Raw genomic sequence first — 21,905 nt, forward strand, 5'->3', positions numbered from 1 at the left:
CTTCTAGAAGATAACACAGTAGCTATGTACTATCTTTGTGCATCCCTTTACTGCGTGTATGGAAGGAAAAGCACAAGGATTTTACGTTAATCTAAGCAACGTTTTTCTTTTGTTTGTAAACTCCACACTCCCCACCTCCCTTCCCATTTATATAATCATTTCCCATTTCTAGAAATCCATAACTGCTGGCAGAATTCATTACCATAATCCATAATGGAGGAAAGAAATTTTGACCCAAACCGCAGCCTGAGCTCACATCCACCTCCAACTCCCAGCAACTGAGCTCTGGCATCAACCCGAGCTATGAAAGCCACCCCAGGAGGTGGTCACTGCGTCATGGAGAGGAACTCCGTCTGCCCATGCAGTCTCATAGAGAGGAAAACCCAGGGCACTGCCTGCAGACAGGGACGTGGGCTGGGTCACACCAGGCTGGCAGGAGAGCTGATGGTGGGTCCTTGCCTCACCTCTTGGGTATGAGCTGAACTTGTCACCTCCATAGCACCCAGCAGGACTAAGCCAAAATATCTGTAGGAAAATTCTAGATATATGCTGTACTCTCACTCTAAATACTTAATCTGCCCCTCACATGAACCCAACGCATTACTGAAGCTGGTGCTCATCTTATTTACACAGTTCAGTTCAGATTTACAAGAGACGGGTGGGAGAAGGGACAAATTTGATCTTTTAAAAAGCATAAAATCAAGCAATAAATTAATGGAGTGTTATTTCTCATCCACTCCTTCATCTCTGTATCATCTTTCAGCCCTATTCAAAGCATCAGAGTAAATAAAGCACAAACTAAAAACAAGCTTATTCAGCCAGCAGCCATCTGTCACTGTTTCATCCCCCTCAAAAGCACTTGTCAAAAGACAGATTTGAAAGCAACTTTTTCCCAGTAATCAGCAAAAGAGAAGGTCTATCTCTAAAACGTCCCCATCTGAAAAAAAAAAAAGAGCATGTAAGTTCACGTGCTGCAAATGCAATAGAGAGAGGAACAAGGTTTCTTGTGAATTAAGAACAAAAACAAGCAATAATACTCTCACTGAAGCATAAATTCAGAGTAATTAAGGATGTATTCTAAGTATATCTTACAGCCTTGGGCTTCTGGTCAAAACATAACTCACAGGCTGCTTTCTTTTGGGTGGGGAGTATGCTGCTGTTGTGCATGAGATTGGTGCTCAGGCTGCACAGAGTCCCAGCAGCGTAACAGTCTGCAACCTTACAATACTCTTCCAGTACTGTCATCTGACTTCAGACTAACTGAATTATGAAGTACATCTGACAAACTGTGCACCCTGCACACACACCCCCACCCCCACCCGTTGGAAAATTGTCTGCAAGTAATACATGTCAGCCTGCACTCCCCAGAGACTGATGCTGCTGCCTCAAAGTAAAGCAAAATGAGACTCGGATTCCCATCACTCCTGTAGGCTGGTGGTGCTGGATATTAAGGATGCCTCGAAGCAAGGTGTTTATCACATTTTAGAATTGGTAACTGTAAATACTATGTTCGTGTTTAAAAAAAAAAAAGTTGGATAAATGGGACTGTTACACCTGATTCCAATGTACAATACATACACACACCCCATGCAACCCTAAATTAAAAACAAACAAAAAAAAAAACACCAGGTTGGTTGACTACACTATGAAAAAGCATTTGCTACTCATTTGAAATTCATGTTCCTTTACTGCCCTGTGTTGCTTCTTGTTTACTTACAGTGAAGTAACAAGAACCAGAGGAGTAATCAAGACATTTTGTATAGAAATGGTTATTACACTCATTGATACATGTGTGATGACAAACTCTTTCCATAAACAAATAGTTTTATCACAATGGAAATAAAGGTATGTTAACAGAATATAATGGACTGGCGCAACTACTCTATGATGTCTGCCTGGATAAAATGGCAAAATGTTTTTATATATATACAGTTCCCTTAGGAAAATAAAAAGAGAAAAAACAAACTACCACTCATTCAAGGAATGGGGAAAAACAAAATATCACCACCAACAACACACATATCTTGGAACATTCTCAGGATACGGTTGCAATTTCCATAATAGCTTCAAGCTCAAGTGATCATTAAATCTATTTAACATGTCAAATTCAGAGTAAAATCCAATCTGACTTTTTAAACTATTCAAATTCAATACTTCACATCTTCATAACCCTTCCTTATTACCTGTCTCGTATTATATTTCTGTAGATATGAAACAAAATACCCCCAGATATCAGATACAATACTGTATTTTTATTACTCCTCATTATCAGTTCTCAAAGAAAGAATCTCTCACCATATGGAAAGAAATCTTGAGTTGCCCCATGAATACAAAGGCTTCCTTTAGAGAATACAGAGTTCAAAAAATCTTTATTGGTTTCAGTGTTTTTTTAATCCTACAAGAAGCTATAGTATTATGTTTGATGATATACCGAGAAGATTGAAGATATTAAAGGTTAATTTAGAAACTTAAGCAGTTTAAAATCCATTTGTTTTTACAAACGTGTCATGGTCTCATCAAAAACACATGGTTTTTAAACTGCTCAACAATCCCAAATTAACAGCAGAGCGCTACACTTGGAGAAAACACCAACTGGAGATCACTCAAGTCAGAACTGCACTGCAGAGAGAACAAATTTAGTTTCATGGAAGAAAGCAGCACCTGGTACTGATTTTTTGATTCAATAACTCTGGCTTTAAAATAATCACATCTTTGACAGAGCTACAGGGATAAGTGAATAAAAATTCCTGAATGGCTAAAGCACCCAAAGGTGAGAAAATGGACACCGCCACATCTTCTTCTCCAACTGATCCATGGGAAACCTCTCTTATTCAGCTGCCTACAGCTTGGTATAATCCCCAGCTTTAACTTTTAATATTATCTGAGGTAGTAAAGGAAAATTCTGGGAACATAGCAAGGTTATTAAAAGTGGGAATGGCTGTCATTAAATCATTACGGCTTCATTCCCATTACTGCACTGGAGTGATGGACACCCAAACAGCTCATTTTCACATTGGTTCCAATGAGGGTGTCTGACCAAGGAAACTCAGTGTGGAAAGCTGACATGACTCAAAGCCTGGTGGAGCTGTTGAAAACCTCCTATTGACTTCAGCAAGCTTTGCCTCTAAAGCTATAATCTTGCATTATAAATGCTATTGAATTTCTCCACTTTTAGTAAGCAGCTATTCAACCTTAAAGACAACTCCATCCCATAAAGCTCCAGACATCTGGTTTTTGAAGAACCCACCTTTTTCTTCCTTAGTCTTTCAACACTTGAAAATGATTATTTTTCTATGTATAAGGTCCTGTTTAACCGACCTGACCCCCTTTTATGATCAAGTGATCCACACAGTGGATGAGGGAAAGGCTGCTGACATAGTATAACTAGACTTCAGTAAAGCCTTCAGTGTCTCCCACATTATTCTACTGGAGAAGCTGGCAGCCCAAGGCTTAGATAGGTACACCCTTTGCTGGGTAAAGTACCAGCTGGAAGGCTAGGCAGAGGGACTGGTATTGAATGAAATTAAATCTATCTGGCAAACAGTAAAGAGTGGTGTTCCCCAGGAGTTGGTGGTACTGGGGCCTGTCCTGTTTAAGATCTTTATTGTTGACCTAGATGAAGGGACTGAATCTTCAGTAAGTTTGCAGATGACACCAAGTTGAGAGGAACTCTATCTGCCTGATGGTAGGGAGGCCCTGTCCTATCTGGACAGGCTGGATAGATGGGCTGAGACTAGTGGGATGAAGTTCAACAAGACCAAGTGCTGGGTACTGCACTTCGGCCACAGCAACCTCAGGCAACAATACAGGCTTGGGGCAGGGTGGCTGGAAAGCTGTGAGGAGGAAATGGACCTAGACATGTTGGTCAACACTTGGCTGAACGTGAGCCAGCAGTATGCCCAGGCGGCCAAGAAGGCCACTGGCATCCTGGCTTGTACTAGAAATAGGGTAGCCAGCAGGAGCAGGGACATGATAGTCCACTTGTACTCAGCTCTGATGAAGCTGCACCTTGAGTACCGTATTCAGTTTTAGCCCATTCACTGCAAGAAATACATCGAAACACTGAAGCACATACAGAGAAGGGCAACGAAGTACAAGTCTTATGAGGAGCAGCTGAGGGAACTGGGATTGTTCAGTCTGGAGAAGAGGAGGCTCAGGGAAAACCTTATTAAGTCCCATCAAATACCTGAAAAGAAATTGTGGCAAGGCAGATGTTGGCCTGTTCTCCTGCATAATTAGTGATAAGACTAGAAGGGATGGCCTCAATTTGCACCAGAGGATGTTCAGGTTAGACATTAGCAAAAATTTCTTCTCCAAAAGAGTCCTCAGGCACTGGAACAGGCTGCCCAGGGAGGTGGTTGAATCACCATCCTGGAGGTATTAAAGAAATGTTTTGATATGGTAGTAAGGGACATAGTCTAGTGGAAAAATATTGCTGGTAGGTAGATAGTTGGACTAGATGATCTTGGAGGTCTTTTCCAACCTTAGTGATTCTATGATCATTTTTGAAGACTGAATACATATAAACTTCTGCAATTCTTTGCTAGTTAACAAGCAGTGCTCCAATCTCTTAAACAAAGGCACTATAAATATTAACAAATTAATTTTTAGAATATGCATGTGGGGTTTAATAGGTAGATACTTGTATCAAATCAGAGAAGTAAAATGAAGTATAATTTTGAAGTATTGAAATTCACACATTTATTTATGCACTCACATCTTAAGCTGTTTTGCTTAGTATTTTTTGAACACTGATTGTGAGATGCTAAGAAAAGATGCATATTTAACAAGGGATACACGCAGTGGCTTGCCTGTATTTACAAAATAAGCCAATGGATTGGCCAGAGCCAGATATCTCTGCCATAGTGACTGCCTTCCTGCCTTACAGCATAGCAGGAGTCACTGCTTAGCTGAGAGCAGAAGATGCCTCTGAAGCTTTCCCACAAAGACTTGCTTGTTGTACAAGCTGTAAGAAAAGCTTATCTGCTTACCGATTATAAAAAGTGACTTTTCCCCAGAAAATGCCAGCTAACCTTCTCTTACTAGACATGGAGGACAAGATAAAATTAATATATTTGAAGACTTGGATCCTATCAATTTTGTCTTAATAAATCACTCCTTCCAACACTTGCTCATAATCCTGAACGCATATTCCTGTTCCTCTCCAAGTTTATGATTTCTCCAAGTCTGGCACCACAGCTTGTCACCGTAGATTCTGCATTCCTGCTTAGACCTACCTTTGTGATCCCACAGGAGCACTTGTTGGTGGCAGAACCTGAAGCCCAGAAGCACTATAACTATGCACAGACCCTTCTTGCAGTATTGTGCAGCGAGCTGCTCACTAGTATTGTTTTGCAAATTACTTTTTTCTTTCTAGATGTAGTGACTGCTTCTCACTTTTTTCAGAACAGTTTATAAATGTATAAAGGCTGAACCAAAGCCTTGGCTTTCAAAGTACTTGACAGCCCATCTTCACTTTTTATGCAATTTTTCAGTTCAGATTTATTAAAATACTGAACAGTCCTTAACCTAAGATGGTCCTCAGGGACTATACTTGATATGTCCTCTTAATTTGCCAGTGAACTACTAAGAACTGCTCACAGGACTCGGAAAGATGCACAAATTCAAAGACAAGCAAGGTCATGAACTTCAACGTAGCAAATAATTCAGAGTGGCAGTCTGCATGCGTGCTCCTACCTGTGAGAAACAGACTTGTTTCCATTGTAGGGTAAGAACATGCATGCACGCAGGTGACCTCAGAGCAAAAGGTAAGCTGCTGGATAGACAAAGATGTGAAACTGCAGCATGTTATTTGCTGCTCAACATGACTAGCACGTCTTTGCAGCCAGCTGCATGCTCACTGCATAATATTCTCATCTTGGGCATTTTTGCCATACGGGGTTTCTGAGAACAGAATATAAAACTGAAAAAAAAAAATCTACTAAAATATCTGGTATAGATCACTTGAACAAACATGCTGCAGAAGTGTACCACTTCCAACTGGCTTGTCATAATTTCTGAGTCCTCTGGCCAGCACTGCAGGAGATACTGAACTCCAGCCTTCAGGAGAACCTTACTGGTGCCTGTGTCCATTCCTTAAAAAACTGGAATTTTCCTTGTTGCAACACGTGTTTGTTGCCTCCAGCCCTAACGCTGCACCCAGGTGCAAAGAGTCTTGCTTAATATTCATTATTATCACCCATAAGACACATTTTATCTAAAAGCTAAGGCTAAAAAAAGTAAAGCTCTCTTAACTGCCTTTCTCTTCTCTGAACTGGGAAAAAAAAAAATATCACTCCTCTCAGTCTCCCCTAAAATGTTTTCCAAATAATGTTTTATGTTAAAAATGCTTTTTAACAGTAACTGCTGAAATGTTCAGAGAGACTTATAACATATAATCACACCAAGACCAAGAACTAAGACCACCCTTGGTTATTTAATAAAGCCAAATAACTTAAAAGGAAATCTAGACAAAGGGATGGCCCTTTTCACAATACCTCATGTAGTCGAAAAAGGATTTTATTTACAATATTTAAATGCAGTACTGTGAAACAAACAACTTGGTTCACAGGCAGTGCACCCACTGCTGAACTGTCACTGCCTGACATGCTGTCTTATCTGCCAAATTGCTCATTAGGTTTGGCAATTTTCACCTGCGCCTCCAGTTTAGATTTCAGCAGGGAATAAACATCAGTCTGCTTTAACAACCTTCCACAGCGAGCTTCCAGCTTCTGCTCAGAAAGCATACGGGCTCACACAAAACCCGCCTTGTGTTCCGCACGCTCAAAAAAATAATGCAGCTCAAGGGATGAAATGCAACAATGGGAAGTTTAACTTAGGTTACAGAAAAACAACAAAAAAAGGCAAAAGAGCTAGATAATGAGCGTCAGCCAGCTGCTTTCATCGATGAAGTACACTTTCCCAACGCAAAAGAACATAGGGGGTGTAGACCAGCATCATTTTTGTTTCCACATTCAGATGGGAAGATTCAATTTGATACAACCCCCCGTGTGCAAAGTACAGGCTATGTTTGTGCATGGGAAAAGAGGGAATCCAGCTGAATATTACTTCTCCAGCTGGACCTGATCTAGCTAACCTTTCCCTTGCTGAGAAGGCACGGTGGCGCGATCTATAAACAAACAAAGGGGTGGCATGGTAACCAGAACAAAGAGAAATCTCAGCTCCCTGACACCCAGCTCCAGCACTGTCCACACAGGGACTGGCCCAGCCTTGCACTGCAGGTGAGCGGGCTCCAAGTGGGACAGAGCCTGGGCACGAGGAGCAGAGCGCAGCCCGCCAGCAAAAAGCACCAGGGACATAAAACAAAATGTCTAAAATGCTGTAAACCAATTTCAGGCGGAATACTGTTTTTCATTTGTTAGAAGTAAAATATTCACCGCCAACCCTGCAATTAGCTAGAAAATTACAATAATTACAGCAATTTTGTATCCCATCTCCAATCCAATTAATAGATATATGACCTTGTCAACATGTAATAATCGGGATCTGCATCTACCACAAAACTGGATGGGTTTTATTTGCTGAATAGAACTTACACAGTAAGAAGATAATTATTTGAAATACTGAGAATACCATTTGTATGCTATGCTTCACTTCACAAATTATAAAGGAAATACAATAGGGATATTATTTCCATTTTCAATGTATATTTAAATGAAATTCTTGATAAAGGTAGGTTTAATACGGGATAATATCACTGGACTGGGATCCTTAGCCTGTGGTGTGGAACATTTATAAATGAAATATATTGAATTGTCAACACCTCAAAAAAAAAAAGTAATAGGTAAGACAACATCGTTGCTTTATAATAACATTTATGACAAATCATTTCACCCATTTTATTTTTGCACGATTTTATTAAAAACGTGTCAAAAGAGTTATAATGCTTACCAACAGTTTTAAAACTCTTACACGTTTCTACAGGCCTTTGTATTGCTGGGTCTCAAAGAACTTCTTGGTCATTTTAGCAGCCAGTGAATTGGCCAAGTATTACATGTACTGTCCAGAATGACACCAAAGATAAGTGAGCTGCATGATATATCACTGAATTTTATCTGCACCGTATGATTTTGATGCACTAACATTGACATATAGTACACCAGATGATCACACTAACGAGAAAACATGTACATATTATCTGCTCTGAGCCACCCCAAGCTGAAAAGTCAGAAGGACAGTTTTTGTCATACAAACGGAACTGAGATATGCGTTTAGCAGTGGCATACTCTACTGACAGCAAAACAAAAGGGCATTGGAATTCCAGGATGCTTTTTTTATTCTTGTCTGTCATTTATCCTCTCCCTAATTTAATTCTGTATTTTAATTGAACACAGTCAACTTGAAAAGACATGCGTTCAAGTCTTCATAACCTAATTCCTAAACACTGTTCTCTTACTTTTACAGAAAACACTATGGAACAAAACCCTTCAAACTTTAAATAGAGAGTTGTAACTTTTCCATTTGTGTTTTTACCTCTCTACTAAAACATACATTTTATCCATTAAAGGAACGCCTACAGAAAAGTAATCTCTTGGGAATTACAAATCATTTTTTAAAAGACTTCAAAATATCAAAGGACTGACTGATGTGGACCTCTGCTATGAATTTTCTGGAATGGCATCACTACTTCAAAACTTCAGTGGAGGAAATGACAAATAGTACAAGTAAGAGGGGCACACTGCTCAGTCTAAAATTGTCTTGCTTGCATGATAGATTTAACAACAATGAAAATTGCACTGTAAATGTCATTTGGTACTTTTTTTCCTTTTTAGTAAGCTGAAATACTCAGAATCCTTCCCAAACAAGAACGCTGATCTATATATAGTTAATACTTTGTGGTTTTGCAACTAGTCTACATTTCAAAATAAAGAAAACAAAGGGATTTTCCTGGCTATGGTTTACTTTTTTTAGAAAAGTATCTTTTTTCCAGCACAGTAAATGCATGTATCACAAGGTGTTTTTAAGGAAAGGTGATGAACATAACCTAGTAACCTTAAGAAGTTCAGTAGAAAGTGCTCCTGCCTTTGCTAGTTTTTGTTTTGTTTTTTTACTTTTCTTCAATAAATACAATAAAATTGGCAAACTGAAAAATAGAGCATGCAGCAACTGCCTTTAGAAATTTTGCTGTGATTTTCAGTGTTAGGACAATTTTAATCTGGCAGCACATAGTTTATTGCTCCTAAAAGCAGCTTATAAATAATTTCTTAAAACAGAAAGGTTTATTTGCTTGCATGCAACCAGCATTTAAGCCATTTCTCAAATTTGATCAGCATTCAGTGAGGACAGATAATGAATCACATTCCCACAGCATCAAAGTAAGAACACTTGGCATCCTCCAAACTGAAGATTAAACACATTGAGATATGAAGCACATTGACTTACTTGCACGGAGGACTGAAGGGGTGACCTCAATTTCACTTGTTGCTTGGTAGGGTTGAAAGGCTGATGCTGCGTTGGACCCCAACTCACTGCCAAAAATCTCGGGACTCTGTGTGCCTGTTGAGCTGGCACTGGTGCCATCGCCTCCATGGTGAGGATCTTGCTCATCAAACACAGCCACCAGCTGCAAACAACATTTAATCAGCTGTTAAAAAGAAACTTTGAGCAATATTCAAAGTGCCACTAGAGATAAGCATTTCATCATTTCTTCCCATCAAAAAAACAAAGGAATGCCCATAAGCACTGACTCAAATCAAGGCCTAGACCACAACCCCACCCCAAAGAAAGGCAGCTCTGCCCAAGGCAGGGCCAGGGGCCAGCAGCTCCAACACAGCACAGACCCCAGCACCATGAGCACAGAGCAAGTGGTACCACAAGGCAGGAAATGCTGTCTCATCTTTCCAAGCAAACCCCTCAATCTCACCCAGCAGTACAGAAACTGCTCAAAGCCTGTGCACTGGAGGTTACCCACCTGCCTTCTGATACCTCTCTATGCATCACCGTTACAAAGTCAAACCACTGGCAATTACAAAACTTTATGGAATAAAAACACAAAATAAGAATCACACACACAGAATCACACAGAATGGCCATGGTTGGAAGGGACCTCAAGGATCACGAATCTCCAACCCCCCTGCCACACGCAGGGCCACCAACCTCCTCATTTAATACCAGACCAGGCTGCTCAGGGCCCCATCCAGTCTGGTCTTGAACACCTCTACGGATGGGGCATCCAAAACCTTTCTGGGCAGCCTGTTCCAGCACCTCACCACTCTCTCTATAAAGAACTTCCCCCTGACATCCAACCTAAATCTTCCCTCCTTCAACTTAAAATCATTTCCCCTCGTCCTGCAGTTATCTACCCTTTCAAAGAGTTGATTCCCCTTCCCTCTGTAGGCTCCCTTTAGGTATTGAAATGCTGCAATGAGGTCACCCCGCAGCCTTCTTTTCTCCAGGCTGAACAAGCCCAGCTCCCTCCCTACAAAGGAGGAGGTGCTCCAGTCCCCTGATCATCTTTGGACCCTCTCCAACAGCTCTGTCTTTTTTGTACTGGGGACTCCAGACCTGGAGACAGTACTCCAAAGTTATGTTAACACATGCTGAAATCTACAAACAAAGTATGAAGTCACCGTAAAGTGGTCAAATTGCTACAAGTTACCTTAATAGATGTCAGATTAATAGATGATAATGTCTACTAACACGATTTCAGCTGTGGGCTTCCCCTGAAAAATTTCACTAGTCAAATTTCCAGAAATATTTCTGTTGTTTGCATTCAGATTCTCCAAGAAAAAAATAAGAGCCAAAGCCCAATTTGAAACTTAGCCATGACACTAATTTAATTATGATTTGCTAAGCTTGTGTTCACCATTGTGAGAGAAGCAGAAAAACATCATGGCTTTTTCAGTAAACCTGACTTTTTTCCACTATATCTGAATGCTTTTATTTGAAAATAATTTCTCCCATTTTATTTGTAGTGACCTCTGAAAGGGAAAAGGCCAGCTCGTGTACACATTTAATTTTCAAGATGGGTAGAGAAGTCCTAGGATAACAGCATTCTGCAGCCTATAAATTAATCTATAATGTAATATCTGAAAGACATTTCTAAGAATGCATTACATTCTTCTGACCATATCAGTAGGGTAAATGGAGCAAATCAGCTTAAACCTACGCAAATTGTTTGTTTTAACAACACTTAAAGCTTCCTATTACCAAAAGGAATCAGAGAAGTCATTTATCTTTTCATTTTTCTTTTTTTTTCTTTGAGTGAATTTGACATCATCTCATCCTATAGATTTTAACCATGGTCCCATAACTCCAATCTGACCTATGCAAACATTAGTTAAAAAAAATAATAAAAATAAACAGATTAAAAATTGCAACTGGAAGCCCAATTGGAAATCATTTGGGAATAGAGCTTTTGAAGCTACTTTCAGGCATTAACGTTTTGTTGGTTTTTTGTTTTTTGTTTTAATGAGTAGTTCTGAAACTGCAGAGAGTAGCAAGCTTCTGCCAATAATTCCATTCCTAATGCAAATTTAGGCTCTGGCATGTGCAAAAGAGAAAGAACAAATCAGTAATGGGTAAAAGTCAGTGCTCTCCGTAGGGCTATTTGGAAGGTAGGCAGCAGAAGGAAAAGCAGGCTGCAACAGCAGATAGAGTGGGTGGTTTTAACAAACGATTCACCATTTTATATTTGAGAAACCAGTATATGATGAGATAGCACCAAAAGAGTTGGGACAATATCTGAAACATGAGTACATCAATAGTATGAGACAGCTAATTTTGTAACATGCTGAGAAATACTAATGCTTACACAAATTGAAACACATTTCTCAAAAGCAGCGCACTTTACACTTCTAACAATTTGACTGTTTTGTATAACAGCTAATTATCAATCTCCAGCAACTGAAAATAAATTAATCCACAAGTGAAAATATGAAAGGCATTGGTACACAAAGGATGAATTTAAGAATTTCAAGGATGAAGCATCAAATCTTCTACTTTCCACGGCATGTATCAGGATAAATCCCCAAATTACATTCTGCTCCTTTGAGGCTAACTGAAAAATATCACTGCATGCTCCTGCAAGGATTTGTGAATACATTAAACATTAAAAAGTATGTTCATATCAATATATATATATATATATATATATATATATATATATATACATACACATGCATGTTCTACTGTAAGTTGCCTCCAGCTTTTTGCCTATTCCAAGCAGCTTACAACCTATGACTTCAGAACATCTAAAACAGAATGCTTCTCATTTCCAGCTCAGCTTTTGATCTTAGGTATTTTCACAGGTAATTCACCATTTTGACAGCATCAAACCTTCAAAAGGTTTCAGTTCCAATAAAAAGCATACCAAGTTGTAACAATTTTGCATATAACCTGTAAAGAAACACAAGCCATGATAACTTTCTCCAAGCCTAATTAGCTTTTCATTAATTCTGCAGTAGTGGCATCCCTAACAACAAGCAAATCTTGAAGACTGAAAGGCTTACAGTGAATTCCAGCTTGGACCTTGACTTCCAGAGCTTGGTATTTCACTCTTAGGGTGGCAGTGAGATTATGGGAAACAAGGAAAAACAAGATATCTTCCACCATACTCACACACTGAAAATTATCTTCTGGATTCTCCAATATTTTTTGTCAAAGGCAATTCCTTGAGGAGTGACATAAGGAACAACACACAGCTGTACTTTGTGAAGCCCACAAGCCCGTGACATCACTACCATGGAAACAAACATTAAGAGAATCCTTAGGACACAAGCCATATCAGGAGGTCACTGGACCCACCAAGAAACCACAGCAGTAACAGATGCTTTGCACCAAGGAAGCAATAACCTGTCAGCAAGGTGCCAGTCATGTTCAAAGGCCAGGTACATGGTGCAAAAGTGGCAAAGCACGTAACACACATTACTAGAGTAGCTGTTCATAGCCTTCAAGTCAATGGTAAACTGATCAAATTTTGATAGGTTTTAAATACCAGGTTTACAAAGAGCACAGAAAACAAAAATGACTATTATGCCTGAAAATAACAGCATCTGTGGAGAAACAACTTCCAGGCTGGTGCTTTCTCTTTTCATTTTTTCTCTTTTTTTACCTTCTTTTTTAAACACAATTGAAATTACCATAGTTGCACCCTGTGCCCATTTTGAAATAAAGCCGACTGCATACTTCTTTCCAGAATTATTCTGTAATGATTACTTCTAATGCATGACATGGTTTTGTCTCCTGTTGTCCATCTTACAATCCTGGATTTGCCATGACCTGAGGAATCCACCACACCAATCATTCTCACACTGGAAATCAATGAAAAGGACGAACAAACCATAACAAAGCACAAGGAAAGAAAGCAGATAAGCTCATTAATATCAGGTCTTTAAAAGACTTTCCACTAAAATTTAGTGAAAATTGGAGCTACTTGGCTTGTCTGAATCCATCCTACAGTCAAAGATCAAAGTCATATCAGCAACAGAATTAAATAAGTAATAATAGTACTAATAATAACCACGATATTTCAAGCCATTTCTCCCCTCCCCACCCCACCAATCCATGGGACCTGAATCTGAACACAAAGAATTGAAGCTAAGTTTAACAGGCTACAGCAGGATACACTGCTTGCAGTTTTCAATCACTGAATAAAAAATCTGGAACTAAGAAATAAAACTCAGTAGCAAAAAATCAATCTGTTATCCTGAAACAAATTTAATAAATGGTAGGCTTAATTCAGACTGACATGTTTACATTTCCGATTATAACAGCAATAGAAAGGAGAACTCAATACAGATCCACATTCCTCATCAATGTAAACTGGCATAGGAAAAAAACAGCAGTTTGAACAGGCTGAGAATTTGGTCCCTAGTGAAAGCACGCATTAGTTTTTCCAAGAAAAAAAAAGTGTTTAATATTCTGTAGCAGTTACAAATATAAAGAGAGTTGCTTTGTTTAGATTACCACCTATGGAAACGCTCTGTCAATTTCCCCAGCACTTATCCCCAGTCTTCAGTAACGTGTGAAAGGGAATCCATCATGAACTTCTCTCTGTCTTCATCCAGGACTGGACATATCACACTAGACAGGTTACATGTACTCATATAAATAAAAAGCAAGAAGGATGATTTATTCTACTATTGACAGATAGCAGCAGTTTGCATTCCAATATTCATTATTACAATTTCCTTTGATTCCTAGATAATTAAAAATTAGTAAACACATATGAAGTTTTAATTAATACACTAGATTAAGTACTTGAATTTTAATTAACTGGATTTTAAAAAAACATGCACCAGCAAGACTTGTTTACATTTTGATTAAATAGTAAGACCGTATAAAACAATTCTTACAGTGAAATTAGTTCATCCAAAACCAGAAATCCTCTACTTCACAAAACCCATAAAGCCAGAATGTCTAGCTGTATTTTTCCTATGACGTGCAAGACGGACAAAACGATCATTTGTATTTTACATATTCCTAAGCATCTCTCCAAAACCTGTAAATTCTTTAGTAATACACTGATGAATCTGACGCTGTCTCCTGTGTAGGCATCAGCACCTGTTGTTACCTTTTTTTTACTGTTGTTCTTTTTTTTTCCCCAATAATTAAAAGCTATTTTAAATATCTGTTTCCTTCTCACCAGGATAATTACCAGAACATTTCATAACGGACATTCCCAATTTGCTCTCCTGTTCATCGCCCTGCACTCTGCAGCTGACCTGCTGGGTGCCCAGCAGCCTCCAACCCTCCAGCTGAGCTGCTCCCTCCCTGCTGGCCCACACAATGATTTCCAGATGTGAGCTTCCCTTACACAGCTGCTGTGTTCCTCTATGGAGTTTGTTACACATCTTCACCCTCAGGATGGCCCTCCACATACAGAACTGCCTTTCACACAAGTGGTTATTTTTCTGCTTTCAACAGACTTGCAGAGGGGCACCTCCAAGGCCAAAACCTTCTCCAGACAGTTATGCAGACTTAAGCACATGTACCACCTGACTGACTGCCCATTTCCCTTGCAGTGAGCATAACGAAGAGAATGCCAATAAATATCTACGGAAACACTATATAACTGGCAATAACCCAAAGCAGACAGCATGGACTACTGCTCTGTGTATACTACTAAGCAGAACTAATGAAGTTCTTATTGCATAAGGCCCAGCAGTAAATCGGATTCCAGCTAATGCCACCTCAGAGCCCAAAGAGTCCAGAAATACAAGTTGTTGCACATGTAAACAAGCAAATGAATATAAGAGGAAGAGACAAATTCTGGAAAATGATTAACAAGGTAGCCTCTAATTGTAATTTAGATGCAAAAGATTCTAAATATGAAATCAATGCATAGGCTTTCTAAACTGACTTTAATGACAACATGGCACACCTAAATAATTGCCATTCCTTGAGCTTCACTTTTCTACATGGCTCATTAAAAGCCCATTTAAATATAACTACTGTATCACTGAACTGGTAAGATGAAATGCAGAAAAAGGGGACATTTTAACAAATAAGGCACTTCTGTCTGCAGACTTAAAAAAAAAAAAAAAGATAGATTAAAAAAAAGATTATCTGAGGCATCACGTGCTGCATCTCCAACCTGAGTCCTGAGCCCCTCAATACAGTCTTACAGATCACCCAACATTTCAAAATAAGAAAAAAGGGAAATACAGTTTAAATTCAAAGCTATAGCTGAACTGTAGCACGAGTCTTTGTGATTTCAATAAAGTCTTTACCTATGCAATTCAGCTTCAGTTGGAAGCCAGAGCAAGCTTTCAGTAACAACTAGTCAAAGCAACTTAGATAGAAGGGAGCACAAGTGGTACCCTCTTAGCTTTACTGCATTACTGCTTTTGAAAACATACAAAGATCATTTCAAGGGTCACGTTCTACTATCAAATTAAAACCTTGCATTAGATCTTATGTGAAGTACTCAAAAGCATAATCTCAGAGAATCGGAAAAACCTAAACTGGAAGGAACCTTTGGAGACCACTCAGGTCTCATCCTCTGTTCCATGTGATCTCTTCCAGCTCCTAAACACATCCCGGTACCTCAGGCTGGGTCAGCACAGAGGTCTTTTTGTTCTGGGGAAATCAAATAGAGCAAAAGCAGAGGGAAACAGTCACTTCTCTCAACTTGCTATACACTTGTTCTTGAAGCCCAGGATAGTTGTCCCCAAGCTGCCTACCAGGTCAGCTCCTACACCACAGGCAGTGAGCTCCCAGCCTGTGCTGCTGTGTGGGCTTTCCAGCCCACGTGCAAGACTCTGCATTTGCTGAATATATTCTGCCCCCTCAAAATCTCCAAGTACAAAATAATCACTGCTGGAAAATGTATCATAGGTCTAATTGAAAGTCATTCTTAAATCTGCTGACTAAGTAAATATCCTTCCCTTACCAAGCTTAGCATAACATACCAAGCTAAATCATCTTTGCAACATCAAAATTCATCTATTAATTCAAAAGACACTTTAATTTTACAGATAGTTTAAGAATCTGCTTCTTTCATAATTCCTTAGGAAGTGATTCTGAAGTAAATATACAAGGTTTTTATTAAAACATTGCTTTTGATTATTCATTTCCTATAGTACTTTGATCTGAGGAATTCTAGAAGCAATATTAAATTGCAATCTAATCTTCTCCCAGTAGGAATTAAATACAGTTTTAGATACTATACTGTAATTTACCAGACTATTTTTAAAATATATTAGTTTAAGATGACATATTTTTAAAAGACTTCTCCTCCCCTCTTTCCTCCACTGCTGAGCAACAGCCTAAAAACAAGCACAACGATGGCACCCTGCAAAGCACTTTGCGTCTTTTCTAACTGAATTGCTCTCTACTGGGCCTCCACGCCTTAATTCAGGCTGAGGCTTAGACCAAGAAATAATAAGCATTAAAAGTAATCTGAGGACAGATAGATAGATCATAGAATGGTTTAGGTAGGAAGGGACTTTTGTGATCATCCAGTTGCAACCCCAATGCTATAGGCAGGGACACCTCTCACTAGACCAGGTTGCTCAAAGCCCCATCCAACCTGGCCTAGAACGCCTCCAGGGTGGGAGCATCTACACCTTCTCCAGGCAACCTGTTCCAGTGTCTTCCCACCCACATTGTAAGGAATTTCTTCCTAACATCTAGTCTAAATCTACTTTCTTCCAGTTTAAAGCCATTTCCCCTCATCCTGTCATTACATATCCTTACAAAAAGTCCCTGCCCAGCTTTCCCATAGGCCCCCTTCAGCTACTGGAAGGTTGCTATGAAGTTATGAAGTTCCCCCAGAGCCTTCTCTTCTCCATGCTGAAGAGCCACAGAACTCTTAGCCTGTCCCCAGAGGGGAGGCACTTCAGTTTGAGATCATCTTCGTGGGCCTTCCTCTGGACCCCCTGCAACAGCTCCATATCCTTCTTGTGTTGGGGGCCCCAGAACTGGATGCAGTACTCCATGAGAGCAGAATAGAGGGGCGGAATCACCTCCCTCAACCTGCTGGACCCAGTTCCCTCGATGCAACCCAGGATACAGTTGGCATTCTGGGCTGTAAGTGCATGTTGCCAGTTCATGCTGAATCTTCCATCAACTGACACTCCCAAATCTTTCTCCTCAGGGCCATTCTCAGCCAAAGCAGTATTTGTGCTTGGGACTTGTCCAGACCCAGGTGCAGGACCTTTCACTTTGCCTTGTTGATCTTCATGAGGTCAGCATGGGCCCACCTCTCAAGCTTTTCCAGGTCCTTCTGGATGATAGATAGACAGACAGAGGCAGATGCCACTGAGCTGCCTGACAAGTCAGCTGGATTTGCTTTTTCATGCTCTCAGTCTTTGAATATCATAGAATCATAAAGGTCGGAGAAACCATTAAGATCATCCAATCACCAACCCATCACCATCATGACCACTAAACTATATCCCTCAGTGTCACACCTACTTGTTTCTTGAGACCTCCAGGGACAGTGACTCCATCACTTCCCTAGACAGCCTGTTCCAGTGCATTACCACTCTTTCTGAAAATAAATTTTCCTAATATCCAGCCTGAACCTCTCCTGGTGTAACTTAGGGCCATTATACCAGATACATATGTTATGTATCATGTACTGAATGAGCATTGTGCTGCCTAGCACAATATGTGCTCTATCAGATAAGAATACACAGAGAATGCACCAACTCCTTATTCTGCAAAGTCTTCCTGACCGCCAGGCCCAACTCTGGAGCTGGATAGTGGCCATTAACACCAGTTAACTTCTGTTAGCTCCATCTGTTACCTCCAACAGCCAGATATACCCTCGCCTTATCCCAAATGGCCTGAAGGCATTCAAGGCAAAAATAAATGGTCAAAGCAGTCTACCTATCATGAAGATGACATACTCTACTAGAAGATGATATACACTAGTAGTTGGGGTTTTTATTGGCAGGGCAAACTCACCCCAGGCTAGGGATGGGTGAAAGAAAGGTTTGTTACTGTAACTCCTGTTCTTGAATGCTGTGTTTCTGCTATAATTTGAATCACACTGAGGAAGGCTCCACAGACTGTCTGAATTAGCTTCAAGTGTGCTCCACAACATCCACCAGCCATCAACAACACCAGCAGCTGCTGAGTCCCACCAATGAGCAGTCAATGCCACTACCATGCTCTGATGCCTAGGAAGGTGGGGAGAGCCACATGAAAGCCAAAAAGCAGTTGTACCACATTGCGGATGTACCACAAAAGGAAGTGTCCTAATTAAGACTATGGAGAAATCATTTCCTGAACTTTTAACTAAGCACAAAACTTCAGTTAAAATGACAGTGCAAGAATAGAGAAAGACATTCTCACTTCTTTTAAACAATATTTATCTCTCTCTGATGCTTCTCAGCAAAAATGAAGACATGACAATCAGACAGAAGTTTTCTTTCTTCAGTTGCTGCAGCTCCCCCACACAGCAAATACCAAAACATTTAAGTCCACGTACATCTGGGATATGAGGGCAGCTGGGAAAAATATCTGTCCTAAATTAGAAAGATTTTCAATCACGTTTTTTTAATCATGGGGTTTTTGTAATGGGTCATTTCTTCACTGACTCTTCCTTTGAAAGCATACAGAATATAACTCTAGCTGTTATTTCCTTAAATCCTCAATTTACACAGAAAAGATTTCTTTCAAAGTCCCTTTGTGAAAACAGCCCTCTTCTTCAAGACTAATCACATACTCTGCCAAAATCATTACAGTACATGATTTACCATGGAGCTCATTTTGAAAAGAATAAAGGAAAAAAAATACATCTACTCCAATTTTTAAGAGGTGTGCAAAGAACAGATGGTATTGGAAGAGAGCACACGGTGTGCAGAAAGCAGTGGGCACATCTCTGAGCATGTGAATGAGCTGGTTTCATCTCCTCCAGTTTTGCTCCCTCAGCAGTAATGAATATATGTGAACTACATAGGACAATGTTATTAATATTACTTTGGAAGCAATTTTACATACATTTTAGAGCACTATAAAATTCTGCCTCCTCTTTTAAGAGGGCAAGGCCCTAAAAGATGCCAGACTGTTTCCACTCAGCTGAGCCTGCAAGCATGGGATGAGTCTACAGGTCACCAGGCCTCACATCAGCAGTGTGAAGCTTGGAGGAGTTCTGTATTTTATTTCTGCCACAGAGGTCGGCAGTTAAACAGTGACGCTATGCAGTAAGTAATCCAGACACCGGGGTCATTAGAGGGGCTGGTGTCACACGGCAAGATATATTGCTGAAATAAAGATGTATTAAATCTTAACAGTTGTCTCATCTGTCACTGGGAGCTGCAGCCCTTGAGTACCAAGGAAAAAATGGCTTCAGAAACCTTCAAAAATACCAAAGGCTTTCAATTTCTCTGCTACAGGATCAAAACAGCAGCATTTAACAATCTAAGTTGTGAATTTCGGCTGAGGTACACAAAGGTACCTAGTTAGTTAAAGCACAGATGAATCTTTGCAAGCTTATTAAACTTCAAGAAAATAGATTTGGTAAAATACAGCTCTTAATTTTGTATAGTATGTGCTATTCAGTATAATTTGCATGCAAAAGCCAGGAGAATGTGATTAAAAATACCCATCTAGAGACACAGATGAAAAACTTCAAACATTTTGTGATTCCCTTCTGTTCCACTCATTATTTCAATACCTCACTACAACAAAGGAATAGATAACACTTGTCCTTGACATTAGCCTAAATTATCTTCAGCATGCAATATAATATGTTAAATTAGGCTTATTTTAAATCAACGTCAAGGTCTGTTCAAAAGGTAAAACTCTATGTACCCTCTACCTTTTGTATAACAATTTCTCCCCCCGAAACTTTTCAGAGGCCTTAAAAAAAGAAAAAAAAAAACAAGATTGGAATGTTTTTTTAGCTAACTTCATTATCTAGTATTTTAAAAAACTTTAAAGAGAGACATTTATTGTTATTGTTGTTTTAAAATGTCAGAAATATTCTTCATTTTATGCATAATAGCAAAAATAATCAGCACATTAGTCAATAATTCCTGCTTCCCTTTCTTTAAAAAAATCTAGAAAAATCTTTAATGCAAATGACTGATTGTTCCCCTTGACTAATATTTAATATATTTATTTAATATATTTTTGAAATGTAACAATGGTGAAAACAATGCAACAACTTGCAGCCCATTAGCACTGTCCTTCCTACAGAAATAGTCTGTAGTGCTGTTTCAGCCAAGGAGGGGCTGATGTGCGCAGCCTGCACTGGGAATAGGTCATCAGTGTCCCTTCCTGTAGCATCCCAGGCTTGACTTCCCAGAACTATCGCATGAACACAGGACAAAGAGCTCTGATCTTAAGCAAAAGACAACCATTAGGCAAAGATCTCCAAACCATCATACTACAGTTCTTACCAAATGTGTTTTGGTTTTCTATAAGACAGAATTCTAGCGATCTCTGTATGAAAAAAAATATCCTGGTGCATCCCCATCCAGCAGTATATCCATCCATCACGCACAGTAATCTCTAGGGACTGTTTATTTCACACAAAACACCCTTAAAGTGATGTAGTAGCTGATCCCCAGAGCAGTTCTAAAACCTAGTCTCCCAAATTCAAAATCATGATCAAAATGATCTGGGGCCAGATTTTCTTCAAAAATTTAGCATATTTGTTTGAAGGAAAGCTTGCTTACATCCTGTAAAAGCGTTAGCAATTAGATGCCAAGACATTCTTGAAAGTCTACTTTTAAAACCTTCCTGGTGGCTTCTCAGATCAGACCTTGAGATGCTTATGAAAACAAATACAAACAAAAAAAACTGCAACAAAAGAAATTAAGATTAACAACTGAAGACCTCAGAAGGAAAAGAGATCATTAATGACATTACATTTAGTCTCAAAGCACATTCACTGGAAATCAAGTTCTTTTGTTTATGTGACAGCAAAGGAGACCCCCAATATTACTCCAATGATTCTTTGTACCAGCCCATGATGATTGGCTACTTGCAGAACAGCACACCCTTACAAGGCTCTTTATATAGGGATGCACTACTCAGGCTTATAACTAAAGAGGCAGGAACATAAACAGTGGCTTTTGCCAGAACTGTACTCCTAAAATGTTTAGTATGAAAGCTCCAAAGACTCCAGCCTCAGTTTTCAGAAGTCATTTTGGAAATTAATTCCCTAAATCACTGGGGAAAATATTTTAAAAAAGAATCACTCAAGAGAAATTACATTTGCATGCACACTCATTTTAAGCTACCAAACTTGGGCACTGTACCATTATTACACTTGTGCTTGATTTGCCCCCATACAGATGACTGCATTTTCCAACACAACATAATAAGTCACCCAGACTGGGGAAGGAGATGCAACATTGTCAAAAGCCATCAGCTTCAACCTACAGACAAGGACTTCACTGAAAACTTTGAAGTAGATCCCTTCTGTTCTTCAGCTCTAACCCTTCCCTGCTTCCTCTGGGCTGGTCTAGCTTCTCTCTTCTCTT

At 39.5% G+C, this 21,905-nt stretch overlaps 1 protein-coding gene across 16 annotated transcripts in view; it reads right to left on the reverse strand.

Moving 5' to 3' along the window:
• PARD3 (par-3 family cell polarity regulator) overlaps positions 1–21,905 on the reverse strand; it is a 429,965-nt gene that overhangs the window by 281,637 nt on the left and 126,423 nt on the right. For all 16 annotated transcript variants that reach the window (XM_090143087.1, XM_031616028.2, XM_031616026.2 and 13 more), the window contains one exon: positions 9,403–9,583. In XM_090143087.1, the coding sequence (XP_089999213.1) occupies positions 9,403–9,583 (181 nt within the window). The remainder of the gene's footprint in view (positions 1–9,402; positions 9,584–21,905) is intronic.

This window comes from Phasianus colchicus, chromosome 6 (genome assembly GCF_987193195.1).
Source record: "Phasianus colchicus chromosome 6, bPhaCol1.hap1.1, whole genome shotgun sequence".
Taxonomy (NCBI): Eukaryota; Metazoa; Chordata; class Aves; order Galliformes; family Phasianidae; genus Phasianus; species Phasianus colchicus.